At 44.8% G+C, this 21,800-nt stretch overlaps 1 protein-coding gene across 1 annotated transcript in view; it reads right to left on the bottom strand.

The window, feature by feature from the left end:
• LOC124544668 (putative fatty acyl-CoA reductase CG5065) overlaps positions 1 to 21,800 on the bottom strand; it is a 241,998-nt gene that overhangs the window by 151,643 nt on the left and 68,555 nt on the right. Inside the window, exon 2 of the mRNA XM_047123286.1 lies at positions 5,207 to 5,495. Within this exon, the coding sequence (XP_046979242.1) occupies positions 5,207 to 5,495 (289 nt within the window). The remainder of the gene's footprint in view (positions 1 to 5,206; positions 5,496 to 21,800) is intronic.

Genomic DNA, 21,800 nt, shown 5'->3' with positions numbered 1-21,800 from the left:
TTGATTGGAGGGACAGAAGATTAATCTGGAACCTGTATAAAAGGCAGGAAGCAGAGACAGAAGTGAATGGTGTGAAGAAAGCAAAAATAAGGAGGTGAATAAGGCAAGGATGCCCATTATCACCATATTTGTTCAACTTAAATTATTGAAAAAACCATTGAAAAATTGAAAAGAATAACCACAGGAACTAAAATTAGCGGGGAACGAATACACTGTATCCGTTTTGCAGATGATATAGTAGTACTGGCTGACTCAGTAAAGGAAATGGTCATCATCATCAGTTATCTGCTATATTAGCAGGTCCTTTGCCTCTCCATTTTCTGCGATCCATTGCTTCCTTCTTAAGGCTGCTGTATGTTGTACCGTCCATCATGTCATCCAGTATCTGGAATCTCTTCCTTCCTCGCTTCCTTTTCCCTTCTACATAACCTTCTAAAACTGTTTTTATCAGTCCGTCATGGTGTTTATGCTCAAATGGTTCAAATGGCTCTGAGCACTATGGGACTTAACATCTGAAGTCATCAGTACCCTAGAACTTAGAACTACTTAAACCTAACTAACCTAAGGACATCACACACATCCATGCCCGAGGCAGGATTCGAGCCTGCGACCGTAGCGGTCGCACGGTTGCAGACTGTAGCGCCTAGTACCGCTCGGCCACCCCGGGCGGCGGTGTTTATGTTGCTAAAATTTGTCAAAACACTAAGAGAATTTAATCTAAAAATAAATAAGAAGAAAACAAAAACTATGGTAGTAGGGAAGACAAAAGAAAATGGTAAAGTTAATATTAAACTAGAAGATGGTGTTCTGGAGCAGGTTGAGAACTTCTGTTATTTGGGAAGCACAACCACTGACGACAATAAGTGTATCACAAATATAAAGAGCAGAATAGCCTTGGAAAAGTAAGCTTTCCAAAATAAAAGGAATTTACTAACAGGCAATCATATAAGCCTAGAAAGTAGGAAGAAGTTTGCCAAAACTTTTGTCTGGAGTGTCTTTGAAGAGTGGACTCTGGGAAAGGCAGAGAAAAAGAGACTGGAAGCAATGGAAATGTGGATATGGAGAAGAGTGACGAAAACAAGCTGGGTAGATAGAAAAAGTAATGAACAGGTCTTAAGAGAAGTGAATGAGAACAGAACGCTGCTAAATTATATAGGAAGTAGAAAATCAAAAATGATGGGGCACATAATGAGACACAACCAGTTCCTAAAGAATGTATTTGAAGGAAAAGTCTTAGGGAAAAAACCCAAGAGGCAGGCCAAGAGCAACGTATTTTAAAACATCAAAGAAGATATGGGGATAAAATCGTATGAAGAATTGAAGAGGATGACGATGGAGAGAGGGACGTAGCTAAATCGACAAGGCATAGTCTTTATTTTATGATGATGTGCTTATTTTGGCACAAAACAGTATAAGCAGCTGATAGTAAAGTAGAAACAATGTAAAGAACACAGAACGTAATCAACTGCAACACGCATAACGGTAGACAAAAATGTTCTTCGTTTTTTCTCAACTTAACGGACTTGCACACACATTCTGACAACTGGTTAATGTGCTCAGTAAGGGGTATGATCACCTCTGGCACCAGTAAAGGCCTGGCTACGAGGGGACATGCTGTGAATGATGTAATAAATCTCTTGTTGAGGCAATAACGCCCATTCTTCCTGCAGAGCTGCTCGCAGTGGTTAGTGGCTGCCCACGTGATACAGCCCGTCTCCATAGTGCATACCAGATAAGCTCTATGGGTTTCAAATTTGGAGAGACAGCAGGCCATGTCATGTGTGCAATATCTTCCGTTTCCAAAAAAACATCAACCACCCGTACCCTATGAGGCCGAGCGTTACCGACCATCAATACGGAGTCTGACCCCACAGCACCCCGCAACAAGCGCGGATGAGATCCCAAGATCTCCTTACGATACCTGACGGCAGTTAAATCATGCAGATTCACCCGTATAATTTCATGAAGATGTGTTCGAGTCGTCAACATGATCCCTGCCCACACCATTAGGGGTCCTCCTCAATATCGGTCTGTTTCCACAATCTTTGGGTCTCGAAATCTTGTACCACGTTCTCTTCAGATGCGAATTCGTCGAGAATCGCTTTCCAGACCAAATCGGGATTCAGCTATGGAAATAACATTGGCCCATTGTTCGACGTACAGGTGGTATGTTGACAGTTCCACTCTAGACGTTCTCTTCCTTGAAGACACGTCAGAGATAAACACACAGCAGGGCTCCAACAATAAAGGCCAGTCTGCAGAAGCCTTCTGTACACCGTTTGCCTCGATACAACACGCTTAGGGGATGCTGCGAAGTCAGACGCCAGTTGCAGTGCAGTACTAAGGTGGTACCGTCGTGCCCTTACAGCCAAATAACTCTTTCTGATGTCACACGTGGTCGGCCCTATCCTGGTCTCCGGGATACAATTTCGGTCTCTATAAACTGTCGCCTCATCCGAGAAACAACAGAACGATTCACGTTAAGCTATCGGGCTACATCAGTTTGCGACCCTCCTGCTTCAATTCTTCCTATGGCCCTCCATAGCAGGGAGTCCGTCTGTGACTGTGTACACTGCGATTGTGGATGTAGGACTACCCTGCTGACACTCCCTCGCTTGATACGGGCCCTGACGTCATTGTTGGCGTGATTGTCCGTTGACCGGAATGCCATCTTCCGTGCAGAACACGGTCGTAACTGCATCTGCTAACAGTTTGTATGTTATATCGTGAATTAGACACAGGACGGGGAAACAGCAGTCTGTTGCTTTAATTTTGGGCACCAATGTAGTTCGGAGACGATGATTGTGTCAGCATGACAAATTAACTGTGTCGTCCGCCTCCGTAGCGTAGCGGCAGCGTTACCGCCTACCACGGGGGCCTAGGTTCGATTTCTGGCAGGGGACTGGGTGTTGTGTATTCTTCATCATCATTTTCATCATCATTGACTCGCCAGTCGCCGATGTGGCGTCACCTAAAAAGGACGGCGGCCGAACTCCCCCGAATGGGGCCTCCCGGTCGACAATGCCATACGATCATTTCATTTCCACTAACAGTATCATAAAGCAGCATCTGTGAGGCAGCGGTTTGTGGACAGTAACATTCCTGAAATGGACTGGCCTCCAGAGTCCCGACCTGTACCAAGCCGAACATCTCTGGGATGAGTTAGGACGTCGACTTCGCTCCAGAATTGAGCGTCCAGTGTGATTATCTTTTCTCGTTTCGGCTCTTGAAGAATAATGTGCTGCCATTCGTCCACAGACATTCGGAAACCTTATTAAATGTGTCCCCAGCTGAGCTGAAACCTTCATAAATGAGAAAGGTTATGAGTACATTTTACGGCATTGTATATCGCGCACAGTAGAGGAACACTTCGGAGATGATGATTGATTCTATCAGCACGACAAATGCTCCCTGTCATGAAGCAGCACCTATGAGGCAATGGTTTGTGGACAATAACATTCTTGAATTGGACTGCCCTATCCAGAGTCCTGATCTGAAACCAACCTAACATATCTGGGATGAGTTAGAACCTTGACTTCCCTCCAAGCTCCAGCGTGCCACATCAATACGTTCTCTGGTTTCGGCTCTTGAGGAAGCACAGGTCTACAAACATTCAGAAACACTATAGGAAGTGTCCCCCAGCAGAGCTGAAGCTGTCACAAAGGTGATGCATGGATTGACTCCATATTAATGTCCACTAACTGGGAGAGCCAGTCCTGACAAAACTCTACCATCTGGTGAGCAAGATATATGAGACAGGCGAAATACCCTCAGACTTCAAGAAGAATATAATAATTCCAATCCCAAAAAAAGCAGGTGTTGACAGATGTGAAAAGTACCGAACTATCAGTTTAATAAGTCACAGCTTCAAAATACTAACGCTAATTCTTTACAGACGAATGGAAAAACTGGTAGAAGCCGCCCCCGGGAAAGATCAGTTTGGATTCCGTAGAAATATTGGAACACGTGAGGCAATACTGAACCTACGGCTTATCTTAGAAAATAGATTAACGAAAGGCAAACCTACGTTTCTAGCATTTGTAGACTTAGAGAAACCTTTTTACAATGCTAACTGGAATACTCTCTTCCAAATTCTAAAGGTGGCAGGGATAAAATACAGGGAGCGAAAGGCTATTTACAATTTGTACAGAAACCAGATTGCAGTTATAAGAGTCGACGGACATGAAAGGGAAGCAGTGATTGGGAAGGGAGTGAGACAGGGTTGTAACCTATCCCCGATGTTATTCAATCTGTATATTGAGCAAGCAGTAAAGGAAACAAAAGAAAAATTCGGAGTAGGTATTGAAATCCGTGGAGAAGAAATAAAAACTTTGAGGTTCGCCGATGACATTGTAATTGTGTCAGAGACAGCAAAGGACTCGGAAGAGCACTTGAATGGAATGGACAGTGTCATGAAAGGAGGATATAAGATGAACATCAACAAAAGCAAAACGAAGATAAGGAATGTAGTCGAATTAAGTCAGGTGATGCGGAGGGAATTAGATTAGGAAATGAGACACTTAAAGTAGTAAAGGAGTTTTGCTATTTGGGGAGTAAAATAACTGATGATGGCCGAAGCAGAGAGGATATAAAATGTAGACTGGCAATGGTAGGAAAGCGTTTCTGAAGAAGAGAAACTTGTTAATATCCAGTATAGATTTAAGTGTCAGGAAGCGTTTTATGAAAGTATTTGTATGGAGTGTAACCATGTATGTAAGTGAAACATGGTCGATAAATAGTTTAGACAAGAGAGAATAGAAGCTTTCGAAATGTGGTCCTACAGAGGAATACTGAAGATTAGATGGGTAGATCAAATAACTAATGAGGAGGTATTGAATAGAATTGGAGAAAAGAGAAATTTGTGGCACAACTTGACTAGAAGAAGGGATCGGTTGGTAGGGCATATTCTGAGGCATCAAGGGATCACCAATTTAGTATTGGAGGGCAGCGTGGAGGGTAAAAATCGTAGAGGGAGACCAAGAGATGAATACACTAAGCAGATTCAGAAGGATGTAGGCTGCAGTAGGTACTGGGAGATGAAAAAGGTTGCACAGGATAGAGTAGCATGGAGAGCTGCATCAAACCAGTCTCAGGACTGAAGACCACAACAACAAACAACAGGTATCTGTGTAGTTTTGATCAGATAGCGTAACTTCGATGTCACTAGATGACTTCCCATCAGGTATATGGTTGTGAGAGTACTCACCGGCGAGCTGAAGATGTCGTCGACGCGCTGTCGGGGGTCCTTGCCCTTCTTGGCGCGCACGAGCAGGTAGATGCGCACGATGCCGGGGCAGACGCGCAGCAGCTTCTCGACGAAGACCTTGCCCAGGAAGCCGGTGCCGCCCGTGACCAGCACCTCCCGGCCGTCCAGCATGCTGCTGATGCGGTCCGGCAGCGACTCCACGTCCAGCGACTCCACCGCCCCGTCCGCTGCCGAAGGCTCCTCGCGCGACATCGTCCTCTCGCTGCCGCTCGTCCCAGATTCCTCCAGCCTGTCGACAACGACAACAACCTCTCAGACACTTGTCTGCCATACGCGCTCCAGTCATGTAACATACTCCGTCCAAACAGGCCTTGGAAGGCCCAGCGGTACCGACCGGCCGCCTTGTCATCCCCCCAGCCCAGGGGCGACAGCGGTTGCGGATATGGAGGGGCATGTGGTCAGCACACCGCTCTCCCGGCCGTTTCCCTGATCGAAGCCGCGACTTCTCAATCAAGTAGCTCCTCAGTTTGCCACACAAGGGCTGAGTGCACCCCGCTTGCCAGCAGCGCTCGGCAGGCCGGATGGTCACTCATCCAAGTGCTAGACCAGCCCGACAGTGCTTAACTTCGGTAATCTGACGGGAACCGGTGTTACCACTGCGGCAAGGCCGTTGGCAGTCATGTAAGATGGCACCTTCCAAATATCTGGAAGACACCTACACTGGAGGCCATTAAAAAGGCAGCACAACGGAGGCAACATGCAACCAACGTCAAATTGGCATCAAGTGAACACAATCGGCCTTACAGGAAAGGTGACTGATGTGAAGTAAAATACAAGATGTTGTTTATTTTTAGTTTACATAACTTTTTGTACAAAACAGGGTTCTTGTGAGCCAGTACGTGACGGCAGGCTTTAGAAAAATTGTTCAAAACAATTGTGACACTCAGTCTTTAAAATTGCCAGCAGTACCATACTCGTAACCTTCTGGATATCTAAAATATTATCGAAACGCTTATCTTTCATTGCCACCTTCAGTTTTGAAAACAAGCAGAAGTGGCACGGAAACAAATGAGGCAAATAAGGAGAATGTTCAAGCACCACGATATATTTTTGAGCCAAGTAATCGCATGCGATCTTGCTTTTGTGTGCCGGTGCATTTCTAGATTTCGGTATTCCAGTCGATCCCAAACAATCCCCGCCCATAAACGATTTGAAAAACCCAAGCGGTGATTTCTATTCACGACTGATCTTGTGGAGCGAATTCTTTTTGGGTAATTCATTTTCAATCAAGGAAGTGGTGAACAGTGTCTTGATACGGCTTTCTTGCAAGCATACTTTCTTCGGTCTCGGAGATTCTGGACCTTTTCATTCCGAGGTTTGGCGCTTTGTAAGTGGCTCGTACTGGAAACACCACGTGTCACGACTTTTTACTATGCAAGACATGAAGTTCGGGTCTATAGCGACCTAATTTTTCAGTGTTCCATTCTGCAATCTTTTTGATCACCAGTGAATGAGTGGCGCACAAAAAGACAACAGATCTTCTTTTTGCCCAGATGTTCATTTATAATGTGGTACACGATTGTTTTAGGAATTGCAGTCAGCTCCTCAATTAACCTAGTGGACACATAACCACAATTTCGAAGAATAACAGGCACTTTTTGAACATTTTCTTGACTCGAACTGTCGATGACGCCCATGGACGTGGATCATCTTAAGTTAGCAGTTACATGAGTATAAATACGGCCACCTTCATTAAGAGGCGGCTTGTGTACTATATGGTTCGATATGCAAATGGTATTTGAGTTCAGCTGCATAAACTAGGTAGGATCAACAACATTTAATTACATTCTCCAGACAAGGAAAGTTTAAACAGCGGGTTTCTCATTCAGAAATCAGGTTTCAATACTGTTGGATTACGCCTCGAATAAGAAGGATAAACATCTACTAGCATCTATCGCAATTCGACAGTGGAAGTATCGTGAATTATCGATACCGTAATTTATCGTTCCGCAATATTGCTGCTCGCATTGATCGGAATTCAACGACTGCAAGGCGAATATGGAACTGAAAGGTTTGAGAGAGCCATAAAAAAAATCATATTGGAGCCGAATGGTCCCAAGCGAATGGCGCCAGAGAGGACAGACATTACTTAAAATAGACGTTGCCACAGCACATACTGATTACCAACATATTTGCACTCTTCCTGTTCAAGGCATTAGAATATATTTTCCACGACCAGCTAACAAACTATTGAACTATAAAAAACCTACTAGACGAATACCAATTTGGATTCCATAAAAATCGCAGAATAACATCTGCCTCAATAAAGGTAACAGATGACCTGAAGCTTGCCATGGATGCACAAGAGGCAACTATCATCTCCTTCTCAGACTTCAGTAAAGCTTTTGACTATGTTGGCTTCAACATTTTACTTGCCAAACCTATCAGCCTAAATTTCCCGTCAAGTGTAGTGCAATGGTTCCGCTCAAATTGCGACCTCTCGTCAGCAGTGCACCATGTTCGGCACCAAAAAGTCGTAATGAAGGCAGGTATTATGAGGCGTCTCCCAGGGTTCGGTAATAAGTCCTCTACCCTTTCCACTGAATGTCAATTAATGTGTCATCAGTTTTTTCCTGCTGCAGATACCACTTCTACCTCATGACCTTCAGTTGTATCTAAGTGAAAAACCAATAAACCCCAAGATAACCATGGAGAATCTCTGTACCGATCTGTGTGCACTATCGAAACTCGCGCAGGATAGAGGGTTAAAGCTAAATCCATCTCCAAACCAGGCGTTGCTGGTTTGTTATTCTAGGCTCACCAGTCAGAAATTTCGGGAATCCCTACCATCTTTAACCGTAAATGGCACAAATATCAACTTCTCTCGTTCAGCAAAGAGTCTAGGAGTACTAATAAATGAAAATCTAAATTTGACTGAGCACGTAGCTGTAGTGTGCAAGAAGGCATCAGCGTCTCTACACGCCCAACAAAAATAAAAAAGTGTTTCCTCTTGATCTGAAAAAGAGACCTGTACACACACTTATACTGCCAATTATTGATTACAGTGATGTTGTCTTGCTGGCGATTGGCACCCGGAACTGGTTATGAATGCCTGTGTTCGTTATATCTGTGATGTTCGACTCTTTGATCACATTTCACCATCATATGCACAGCTATTCTGGTTGCATGCGGACAGGCGCGAAGATTTCGCTATGGTGTGCTTTCTCTGCTGTCTTATCAGTGAACACTGTCCCTCACATCTCTCCTCGATCTTAACATTCTTGTCAGAACAGTACTGCTGAAGCACTCGATCCCATCTAAACAAAACCCCCTGTCCCACTCCATCCTCCAACCACCTCCTTATCAGCAGCAGGAACCCGACTCTGGAACAGCCTCCCACATTATATTAGAGAGCTAAGTAACTTCTCCAGCTTCAGTAAATAGGTAGTGACATATCTACTAAAGCAACAGTACGATTACTCTTGTGCCTGTACATACTTGCTACCCTTGTACATCCCTCTCTCCAGCATGATCTTCCTCATTTCCCAGTATTCTTAGCTTATGTACTCTCCTTAAATTTTCTTTCCCTGAAACTCGTTTTATCAGCAAACATCTATTTTGTAGACCCATAAATTCTTCGTTTATCTGTCACTATTATTACTAGCAACAACTGCAAGTAATGCCATGATTAATGCTGTTAGTACATAGTCAGTATAATTTACTCACACCACCTCTGTGGAGACTCAAATGATTTTAATGCCAGTTGTCACACTAAAATTGTTGTTTTCTTGTATAACTATGATGTACAATGTGTATGAAACCCTGGTCCAATGTAAGAGAGGGCTTGATGGCCAAAATCAGATGACGTTAAATACATATTACTCACTTAGCCATGCAGTATCGAAGAGCCACATCATGTGCGTTGAGTCAGGAAGCCAGTTTGTCTATAGCAAGACAATTAACCACACGAACATTGCGACAATGTCTGGAGAAGCAGCGAGTGTAAGTACGGCGACCGTTTTGCCACAGCGCTCAGCCTAGCTGCACACTTCCCCCACCACCACCACGCAAAGCAATCTGAGTGTGAGGAGGGGGAAGAGGCGGAAATTGTGATTTCACCACATTTAAGACTTAGTTCTATATTTCATATTTATGTCTGCATAGATCACAGAAAAGAACAAATTTTCAGTATTATTTAATTAGTTTTGGTACTCTGAAGACATGTAATTTTTATATGGTACATACTGTCGACATATGGGCAGACACAGACAATTTGACAGAATTTCGCACTCAGGTTGCCACATAATCGTGACGTACTCAGTTTCATAATCGAAAAAAGTCTTTCACACACATACGTTGATGGAAATGTTGTAGAACTTTTGCAACCTTATTACAGAGACGTGGAAACGACTTGAAAAGAGCAATGTAGACATCCTGGACATTTTTAAAGCAAAAGGATTTGTCTTTAAAAGGGGAATTTTCTTGCAAATCAATAAGTTACATGCGCACTTGCATAAGGGCGCTCTCAACTGAAATGGCAAACAGCGCGAAAACAAATGTAAGATTGGCAGCCTCCTCGAAAACTTTAGGAAGATATCGTAATTCTTTCTAGGCCACGCTGAATTCTTCAAATCTCGCATTTTCTTTAACATCAGTGAGCTTAGGAAACTGGACCATGTTCGTCAGAGTTTTCCCTTCTACAACGCGATTTTCTTCTTAAATGCACATCAAATACACATTAAATCAGAAAGAAGTTGTTTCTCACAATGCAATATCTTACTGTGAACAGTGTGTAGGTAAGTTCACTTAAAATTCGGTGTTTAAACCCATTTGGAATGGTCTAATTTTCGTTTCTGAACTATTTCCTTTGTAAATTCAACAAAAGTGTGTTTTGAATGGAAAAACCGTTCCATGTATGCCCCTTGGCTTAGCCAACGTATTTTTCAGTATATAAAGTCCCCACACACCTCATACAATTTCATCGAAAACTTTTCCAGTTGACAGTGAAATAATGCCTACGACTTCAGAAATTTTACTATTCGTACCACTAATTTCTTCACGTGCTACACGTCTGCAAATTTAGTACAAAATGCTTTTAGATGTACAAAACAATGAATCCTGTATTTTGCAGTTGACAGTGAAATAATGCCTACGACTTCAGAAATTTTACTATATGTAAAAGTGCTTTTTGATGTACAAAACAATGAATCCTGTATAGCAATCGTTGTAATTATTTGTTTTTTCACTGTCAACAAAATCTTTAAATTCTTTCTGCATGTTATTGTAATATAATTTGATAGCAAATTTGCAGTACCCATCACTTATGCGGCTGCATAATACACTACTGGCCATTAAAATTGCTACACCACGAAGATGACGTGCTACAGGCGCGAAATTTAACCGACAGGAAGAAGATGCTGTGATATACAAATGATTAGCTTTTCAGAGCAATCACACAAGGTTAGCGCCGGTGAGCATGGCTGCGGTTACCCTAAACGCTGCATCATAGACAGGAGCTCCTGCGATGGTGTACTCAACGACGAACCTGGGTGCACGAATGGCGAAACGTCATTATTCCGGATGAATCCAGTTCTGTTTACAGCAGCACGGTGGTGGCATCCGTGTTTGGCGACATCGCGGTGAATGCACATTGGAAGCGTGTTTTGGTCATCGTTATACTGGCACATCACTCGGCATGATGGTATGGGGTGCCATTGGTTACACGTCTCGGTCACCTCTTGTTCGCATTGACGGCACTCTGAACAGTGGACATTACATTTGAGACGTGTTACGACCCGTGGCTCTACCCTTCATTCGATCCCTGCGAAACCCTACATTTCAGCAGGATAATGCACGACCGCATGTTGCAGGTCCTGTACGGGCCTTTTGGACATAGAAAATATGCGACTGCTGCCCTGGCCAGCACATTCTGCAGATCTCTCACCAATTGAAAACGTCTGGTCAATGGTAGCCAAGCAACTGGCTCGTCATAATACGCCAGTCACTTCTCTTGATGAACTGTGGTATCGTGTTGAAGCTGCATGGGCAGCTGTACCTGTACAAGCCATCCAAGCTCTGTTTGACTCCATGTCGAGGCGTATCAAGGCCATTATTACGGCCGGAGGTGGTTGTTCTGGGTACTGATTTCTCAGGATCTATGCACCCAAATTGGGTGAAAATGTAATGTCAGTTCTGCTATGATATATTTGTACAATGAATATCCGTTTATCATGTGCATTTCTTCTTGGTGTAGCAATTTTAACGGGCAGTAGTGTATATACTGCGAATCCTCGTCCCTCTTTTATGTCATTACCATTCATTTTTAAGGGATTGTGATAGCCAGATACCACGAACAAATAGCGAAGGGTAAATATCTCTGACATCGCGATTCCACCGAAATGAAGAGAGTTGTGCCGACTGGAAAATGCCGCACTATGCCGAGTACCTCCGAGAAGGACCGAGTGAATCCGTGACAGGCTGAGCCACGGCCCACACTCCTGGCCAGCGTGTAGCTTGGCACGCCGTGTTCGTCCCTGCTGTAACCTTTCGTCCCTCTGATGGACGACACCTTAAGATACAGGATGCACACTGCGGTGGGATCCTTGGAGAAGTAAGAACTATGTAGCCTGGAGCTTATCTGATGTCTGCCAGACTTCCCCCGACTTTACGACTCGGTCGACCTCGACCGACGGCTTCCGCATTGCACTTCTCTTTACTGCCCCGCAGCTGAATACCTCGACGCAACTATATGTTACAGAGTGTTCTTTTATCGCTGCAACAAGAATGGCAGTTCTCACTTAAGCAGACATCCGTTGATAACTGCGGAAAAAGGACTCCCCCCTCTCACAAAGAACACTTTAATGCCTCTATATATTACATAAAGTGTTCCAATCTGCGTAGCAAGAAGGACTGTTACGAGTTAGAAAAAAAATCCAATAATTACGGAAAAAAGGCTTCCTTCTTTTTACTGGAGAGCGAACTTCCTGAGTTCTTGTTCTTCGCTGTTTAGAAGTTCGAAACTTTCGTCAAATTACCCTTCCTAAACAGCCTTCCGAAATGCCTTCACAAAAGAAGACGAAGTAAATATTCCAGAATTCGAATCGAGAACAGCTACCAACATGAGTAACGAAGAAGTAAATATCCTCAGAGTAGTGAAGCAACTCAAATCACTTCATAAAAGCAAGTCTTCTGGTCCACACTGTATACCAATTAGGTTCCTTTCGGAGTATGCTGTGCATTAGCTCCATACTTAACAATCATATATAACCGATTGCTCGACGAAAGATCCGTAACCAAAGACGGGAAAGTTGCACAGGTCACACCAATATTCAAGAAAGGTAGTAGGAGTAATCCACTAAATTACACGCCCATATCGCTAACATCGATATGCAGCAGGATTTTAGAACATAATTTGTGTTCGAACATTGTGAATTTCCTCGAAGGAAACGGCCCATTGACACACAGTCAACATGGGTTTAGAAAACATCGTTCCTCTGAAACCCAACTAGCTCTTTATTCACATGAAGTGCTGAGGGCTATTGACAAGGGATTTCAGATCGATTCCGTATTCCTGGATTTCCGAAACGCTTTTGACAGTGTACCACACAAGCGGCTCGTAGTAAAATTGAGTGCTTATAGAATATCGTCTGAGTTATGTGACTGGATTTGTGATTTCCTGTCAGAGAGGTCACAGTAAGTAGTAATTGACGGAAAGTCATCGAGTAAAACAGAAGTGATTTCTGGCGTTCCCCAAGGCAGTGTTATAGGCCCTTTGCTGTTCCTTATCTATATAAACGATTTGCGAGACGATCCGAGCAGCCGTCTTCGGTTGTTTACTGATGACCCTGTCATTTATCGACTAATAAAGTCATCAAAAGATAAAAAAAAACTGCAAAACGATTTACAAAAGATATGTCAGTGGTGCGAAAAGTTTTAGTTGACCCTAAATAACGAAATGTGTGAGGTCATGCACATGAGTGCTAAAAGAACTCGTTAAACTTGGGTTACACGATAAATCAGTCTAATCTAAAAGCCGTAAATTTGACTAAATACCTAGGTACTACAATTACGAACAATTTAAATTGGAAAGAACTCATAGAAAATCTTGTGGGGAAGGCAAACAAAAGGCTGCGTTGTATTGTCAGGACACTTAGAAAATGTAACAGTCCTACTAAGGAGACTGCCTACACTACGCTTGTCCGTCCTCTTTTAGAATAATGCTGCGAGGTGTGGGATCCTTACCAGATAGGACTGACGGAGTTCATCGAAAAAGTTCAAAGAAAGGCAGCAAGTTTTGTATTATCGCGAAATATGTGTGGGAGTGTCACAGAAATGAATAGGATTTGGGCTGGAAATCATTAAAAGAAAGGCGTTTTTCGTTGCGACGGAATCTTCTGACGAAATTCCAATCACGAACTTTCTCCTCCGAATGCGAAAATATTTTCTTGACACCGACCTACATAGGGCGGAACGAGCACCACGATAAAATAAGGGAAATCAGAGATCGTACGGAAAGATATAGGTGTTCGTTCTTTCCGCTCGCTATACGAGATTGGAATAAAAGAGAATTGTGAAGGTGGTTCGATGAACCCTCTGCCAGGCATTAAATGTGATTTGCAGAGTATCCATGTAGATGTAAATGTACCACTATTTCATCAGTTAACGTGAAGTGAGAGGGAAAGTCATTTTCTCCAGCTGTTGGCGAACGGTGTATGCTCAGTTCTGGACACTTAGGTGCTTATCTATTGGCTATCCAAGCACCTAATTGAGGTTTCTTCAAAGGAATAGTGTCCTGATAGACAAGCGTTGCGTTATGATTGCTAACACTTTACGGAGGAGGTCCTGGAATGAAGTTAAACATACGAGAAAGCTGATTAGCCATTGTGGCAGGTGCCTCCTTCGTCGACTCGAGATCAAAAGAGTGTTATTCGAGTCATTGGCGAGTGGGTTGGAGAGCGTTAAATCGTTGTCGCAGAACTTGCTGCTATCGTTATGTGACTGAATGCGATACGAAGTACATAGATAACAAATTATCAGCGCCAGATTCGTGGTGACCGTTGCTCATTCTTCCACTCCGTCATGACGAGATCGGTTGTAGCAGGTCTATTTTTGTGCAGAATATGGAAAGAGGCAATAAAGGGTTTTCGGTGATGTATGAACAGTCATTGTTCCCCGGCAAATAGTTCAGCTGCCGATCATCTTTCTCTGGACCGTCCTTTCGTCTGGCTCCGTCTCCTACTACAGGTGTTTCGCTGGCCACTAATGAATCAACTAAACAATAGAGGGAGAACCAGGAAGATACAAATCAGTGGAAGTCAGTAGACTCTGATAATGAAACCGTACAGTATATTCAGAAATTAACGCACGAGTACGAGGTAACCCTGTCACGTCGTCTTCCTTTACACCCTCTTGGCGAGTAATTGATTTGCTGTAGGACAAGCTAGAAGTTACAAATGAACTCTGAGATAAAAGAAAAACTTTGGCGGCCGCTGGATGAACGTGTGACGCTACAGCGCAGTTTCAGCTCGCAGGTGGCAAAGATAGTAAACAGGAGACATGCCGTTACCAGGTCATAAAGTCCTTCCGAATTTCCTTTCGTGTACTCAGTTGGAAAGTAGCTATGTCTCGCAGACAGACGCGTGAACGCAGATGTCAGCATTTGAAAGAGGACGTGTAGTTGGGTTGAAATGAGCTGATTGGAGTAAATGGCAAATCGCTCGACGTTTGAATAGAGGCGAAGCCACGATTTTGGCAGGAATGAATGAACCGTGATCGATCTAGAAAGACGACGGAATATGAGGACCAAGCAATCGTCAGAGAGGCAGTCAGAGCCCCGAATTTATTGTTATCATCGATCTCTAGTGCGCCGGCCGTTGTGGCCGAGCGGTTCTAGGCGCTCCAGTCTGGAACCGCGCGACCACTACGGTCGCAGGTTCGAATCCTGCCTCGGGCATGGATGTGTGTGATGTCCATAGGTTAGTTAGGTTTAAGTGATTCTAAGTTCTAGGGGACTGCTGACCTCAGATGTTATGTCCCATAGTGATCAGAGCCATTTGAACCATTTGAGCCATCTGTAGTGCAACTGGTGCTTCAGTGACCACAGGGACCATTAACATGCGACTCAAGAAAGGGAAGTGCGCTCACGCTGCCCCTTGCGCTGACTACCATCGACCTCTGTATACCAACAATCCCCTATGCAGTGGTTTCAGGTACATTCGGCATGGAATATCATTGGATGGGGTAGGACTGTCTCCAGTGACGAGTCTAGCTTCGAACGGCTCCCCTATGACCAGCCATGACGTGTCTGGATGGGCCCTGGACAGCAATTGGATGTCAAACTAACGGTCCCCTGTCGTACGGCCCAACAGCCAGCAGTGACGCTACGGGCCGCCAGTTTATTTCATTGCAGGACTCCTTAGGTTGTCATCCGCGGCACATTTACAGCACAGCAGTACATCGACGATACTCTACGCTTCGTTTCGTTGCCCTTCATGGAAAACTATCCTGGGGTGACATTTGAGCAAGATAATGTCCACCCGCACACAGTGAGAGTTTCTACTGCTTGTCTTCGTGCTTGCCAAACCCTACCTTGGCCAGCAAGGTCGCCGGATCTCTCCCCAACTCCCAACGTTTGGAGCTTTATGGGCAGGGCCCTCTAACCAGCTCGACATTCCATCGATCCAACGCCTCAATTGGACAGAATTCAGGAGGACAGCCAACAACTGTGTCAATCAATGCCGATCCGAATAACTGCTTGTATAAGGACCAGAGGTGAACCAATTTGTGAAGCTCTTTGTCTTGAATATATCTTCCAAGTTCTACGAGGGCTGGAACTTAAACAGTGGCAGCTATTTATTCACAACCGATACAAAAGAGTTACATGTTTGCACCTGTTACTGTCCTTCAAAGGCCGGCCGAAGTGGCCGAGCGGTTCTAGGCGCTACAGTCTGGAACCACGCGACCGCTACGGTCGCAGGTTCGAATCCTGCCTCGGGCATGGATGTGTGTGATGTCCTTAGGTTAGTTAGGTTTAAGTAGTTCTAAGTTCTAGGGGACTGATGATCACAGAAGTTAAGTCCCATAGTGCTCAGAGCCATTTGAACCATTTTGTCTTTCAAAGTAGTCACCAGCGTTGTGTCGAACCCGTTGCCAGCGATGTGGGAGGCATAGTATACCGTCAGCAGAGCCTGTTCTGTTGATGGTGCAAATGGAGCGGTGTACTGCCTGTCGAATCTCTGGAATCGTTCTGAAGCGAATGCCACAAAGTGGTTCCTTCATCTTCAGAATCAAATCAAAGTCTCAAGGACTTAAGTCCGGGGAGTATTGTGGATGGTGCACTACTTGCCAGCCACAACGACCCAACAGAGCAGCTACAGCTTGCGCTGTATACGCCCACGCATTGTCGTGCAAAATTATGGGTGGGTTGCGCAGAAAGTGTAGCCACTTCTTTCTCAAAGCTGGTCGCAGTTGATGCTCCAAAAACGAACAGTAAGACTGTGCATTGATGGTCTGCCATGGAGGAACGTAATGCGTTAGGATAACACCATCACAGTTTTACACGAGAATTACCATAACTTTCTCCATACTGGGACTCTGACGGACTTTCGACTTTCGCGGCGACCCCTAATGACGCCATTAGTTGGATTGGCGTTTCAGTTTTGGCTCTTACGATGTGGCTCATGTCTCATCCAGTGTTACGATACGGCGTAAGAAAGTCTCTCATTCGCCCTCATAGCGCTCCAACTGCGTCTGAGCAGCTTCGTAACGCATTCATTTCTGCATTTCCGTCAAGTCATGCGGAACCCATCGTGACGCAATTTTTCGGATGCCCAGGCGTTCCTTCAGGATGCGAAGCACAGTCGTATGTGCTAATCTGGTTTCGTGGGCGAGCTCACGAATCGTATGGCGTCGATCACTGTCCGCTAACGCCGCAACTGCATACACTTCTTCAGAGACGCTAGGACGACTTGCCCGATGCAGTTTGCCGACCTTCGTTGAAGGCTTGTACCCAACGTACCACGGATCTGTACGGCAATGACGATTCCCCGCACGCCTCTTGAAGACCTTGATGACACTGTTGTGGTGTACGACCTGTGGCACATTCAACCTTGATCCGACTCCGTTATTCTGTTTCGAAAACATAGTGACACCGTTACGTTAGACCGCTCGCTCACAAGTTACAGTTTCCCTCGATGATTGTGTGCACGCCGGTGACGTGAGACGAGCGAGTCCATTTATTCGGAGGTAAAATATGTATGTCAACAACTTGTGCTATCAGCGACAATAATAGATTCCATTGCACAGTGTCTCCACAGCATTGTTGGCAATATTTAAGTTCCAACATACGTATAAATAGTTGCACTATCAGAAAAATGTCCAGTCCCTAAAGAGAGTGCAGAGAGTGGAACACAATAATGAAAGAATGGGTAACGGATTCTACCCCAGAAGCAGGGATTGGACGGTAAAGCTTACCACACTATGACATGTGGATTTCTAATGCCGGCAACTCGCGGTACAGGTTTCGCGGTTGCACGGTCGCAACCTCCGTATTCGTGGTGCGCTTCTTAACACAAATCATGACGGACAGTTCGGATATGGCTAAACACAATGCTGCTCCCAAAGTGGTGGATTGCAACACTTGCAATAAAACGGCGGTAACTTCCACGCTATGACTCTCGCAATGCACTGTACACTCGTTCAGGAACTGCAGATGAATAGGTCTGCTACTTGTAACTTCGGATCTTCTCAATGTCCCCTACCAGCCCTGTCCGGTAAGATTCCAGTCTGACTAGCGATATTCAAGTAATGGTAGAACGATATTCTGTAAGCTATTTCCTGTGTGGGTGAACGACATTCCCTGAGGATTCTTGCGATGAATCTGAGTCTGCCATTTACCTTACCTGCAATTAGTTGTATGTGGTTATTCCACTTCAAATCACTCCATAATATTGGAAAAAAATGGAAATGAAGTCCCATGCTTCTTTACAGAGCGTAGGGGAACGATGCGGGAGACCCGCACCGCCTTACTAGGCAAGGTCCTAATGGAGGTGGTTTGCCGTTGCCTTCCTCCGACCGTAATGGGGATGAATGATGATGATGATGACGACAGAACAACACCCAGTCATCTCGAGGCAGGAAAAATCCCTGACCCCGCCGGGAATCGAACTCGGGACCCCGTGTTCGGGAAGCGAGAACGCTACCGCGAGACCACGAGGGCGGACAAACTCGTTGATTTTTATGGAAGTGACTTCTTCCAGTGATTATTCTGCAGTCGTGTACTCCATACTTACTAATATTGTAAATGCGAAAGTAACAGTGTCATGTGATCACTGCTACACCGCTGAACCAGAGTTCGATGAAGTTTGGTTTGGAGAGGAAGAACACAGGCTATTTTAGGAACTGGGGAATGGTACATATTTTTTATATCAGTGAACATAAACCATATTTTTAAAAAATATATAAAATTTGTTGCATAGTATACACGTTGTATAATATACAGGGTGGAGAAAAAATGTGTCACGCCATTTTAACCCTAGCTGATGCCAGTAGGAACCAAAATTACTAATGTTGTGTAGGTCGGCAACCAAGAATTTTTAAACTACGGAAACTTGACGCCACGTGCTCCGATTGGTCGCGGGATTGCCCTGTTGCCGGATGCTCTGGACAACGCATGAGCGAGAATGCTTTGCCTGCTGGAGATCGCGATGTATCCGAGGAAGGACGTTTGTATGTGCGAACCGACAACCATACCGCTGGCCGTCAACCCACAAACGGCAACAGAGCACTCCGACGGCCAATCGAAGCGCGTGGCGCGCAGTTTCCGTAGTTTAAAAATAGTGCGTTGTTGAACTACACAACACTAGTAATTTTTGTGGTGTCACCGCCAGACACCATACTTGCTAGGTGGTAGCCTTTAAATCGGCCGCGGTCCGCTAGTATACATCGGACCCGCGTGTCGCCACTGTCAGTGATTGCAGACCGAGCGCCGCCACACGGCAGGTCTAGAGAGACGTCCTAGCACTCGCCCCAGTTGTACAGACGACTTTGCTAGCGATGCTACACTGACAAATTACGCTCTCATTTGCCGAGACGATAGTTTGCATAGCCTTCAGCTACGTCAATTGCTACGACCTAGCAAGGCGCCATTACCAGATTATATTGAGATTGTAATTATGTATCATCAAGAGCGATGTTCTCCAATTATGGATTAAAGTTAAGTATTCCAAGAGCTCCCTACTTTATTTCTTAGACTCAACTCCTTTAACTGTTCCAGACCTCACGCCAGCCTGCGTGAGCTTAAACGCGTGCATTTCGGCCTCCTCTAGCAACACGGTGTTGGCTCTTCTGCCAACACATCAATTTTCGTTCCTAATGGCATCAGCTATCCAGGGTTAAAATTTTGTGGCAATTTTTCTCCACCCTGTATAGCTACATCAATATCACAACGCTTAGCCATGTGCTCCTGCCTATGACCGACAGCACACACCGATCGGCAGCGATGCAGCGAATGCTGCGTCATTGTGCGTTACGCAGACATGTGAGGGCAACTGATGTTATTGAATGTCCCATACCTTACTTACTCACCACCGTTTACATAACCTAATTAGTGATATGAGAGCACAGTAACGGGCAACTGGTAGTCATACCATGATGCGGGGTCTTTCTGGCTATTATATGCAATACGTTACATTTGTTTATTTTGAGGGTCATCTGCTAATCCCTGCACCAAGCGTAGCATTTCGCTATAATTTTCTAGCAATGCGACTTCCATATTTACAACAGCCTTATCTGCGAATGGCTTAGACGAGCTGTAGGCCTTACCCAGCAAGTTATTTATACATGTATTTCTCTTCATGCTACGTTCTGTTTGATAGGAACTCTTCAATGTAATCACTAAGCTGAGCTGATATTCTATACGCTGGTCTTTTGTTCATATAAATGACGGTACGGTAGTGTGTTGAACATGTTCTGGAAGTCAAGAAACACAGATTAATTTTGGGAGCCGCCATCTGCTGCCTTCTGGGATCCTTGCATGAACAGAGAAATCTGGGTTTCAAAAGATTATTGTTTAAGTAATCCATGTTGATTTCCAGATGGAGATTGCCAGTCTCTAGAACGGCCATAATACGCGAGCATAAAACGTGTACCAAAATTTAGCAATAGATTGATGTCAGAGATATAGGACTGTAGTTGTGCACATCTTCTTGTGAAGGAGGATAAACAGTGCATATTACGACTTGTTTCGTACGCTTCTTTATTCCAGCGACGGATATTGGCTGGAATCTGGAACCCGAAGCAAGATGGTCAACTTGACCTCGGCGAGCAATACTTTTTAGAATGGTGGACGCGTGATCGCGACGGTATACGAGTATTTCCTTTCATTTGTTGCGTTTACCCAAAAGTGAATATCAGTTCAGTCTAGCCGTATTTTGCAGAAGAGATGCGCCGTTTACGTAAGGACTGATGCGCCCAAGTGGACTGCCTGGGAAAGGTTAACGAGTTGCCGCTGACTCGTGACAAATGAAGAGCTCCCCCCTGGTCTACACTGTGCCAGTGGAGAGACCGGCGCGCGCCCGGGACGTTACTCAGGATGGCTTTCCTGGTCGACGAGGCTTTTGCGCTCATTTTCGCTCGTCACGCACCGAAGACGGCGCGTTTCACACCGCCTCCGTGGCGGCACCAACTGAACTCGTGCGACTCGTAATAATCTCTACACAATTAAGGGCTGTGTAATGGTAAACCGAGGAGAATGAAAAGGATCCGCGGCGGTTGCGTACTTTAAGACCACTACAGCTCAATTAAGAAGAATGTCTACATTTAACTCCTTGGGAAGTGTTAGTACATTACGCGTGAAATTCAGATGGTAAACCCAAAGAGAAAATAGTCCGTTTTTACTTGGGAAAGACAGATCTTTGGTAAGCCAAACGGCATTGCTAAGGGAACTTAGCGGTACTCAAAAGTAAACGTGAAGACTGGTGAAACCATATTGCATAAGCCTTCATAAACACGAGATACAGTTGATACAGTGACGCAACAGTGAAAAAAAGGGGCGTTCTACAAGTTTAGTCTCGACGTGAGACACAGCTTTCTCGTCACAAAAATTGGCGAACACAGCACGTTTTTGGCCAAAATACTCTACCTGACGCCGGCCGTGGTAGCCGAGCGTTTCTAGGCGCTACAGTCTGGAACCGCGCGACCGCTACGGTCGCAGGTTCGAATCCTGCCTCGGGCATGGATGTGTGTGATGTCCTTAGGTTGGTTAGGTTTAAGTAGTTCTAAGTTCTAGGGGACTAATGACCTCAGAAGTTAAGTCCCATAGTGCTCAGAGCCATTTGAACCATTTGAACTCTACCTGACAAAAAAGTGGTGCTCCAAATGGGGAAGAGGAAACCAAGTGAAACGTCAAGGGTTGATGGGGTATGTGATGTTATTTCAGTAGTTACGAAATCGAGTCAAATTTACGAAGAACTGATGAGTATGCTGTTGCACATTCTCTGGCCTGGATGCATGCAATGATGCTGTTGTGACTGTCGCCATAAAGCCATTGTATCCTGTCCTGAGCCAAGCCGGCCCACAACTGTTGACACTGGTTGAC

Source organism: Schistocerca americana, chromosome 8 (assembly GCF_021461395.2).
Source record: "Schistocerca americana isolate TAMUIC-IGC-003095 chromosome 8, iqSchAmer2.1, whole genome shotgun sequence".
NCBI lineage: Eukaryota > Metazoa > Arthropoda > Insecta > Orthoptera > Acrididae > Schistocerca > Schistocerca americana.
The sequence above is the reverse complement of the archived record's forward strand: the minus strand, read 5'-3'. Positions and strand labels throughout refer to the sequence as shown.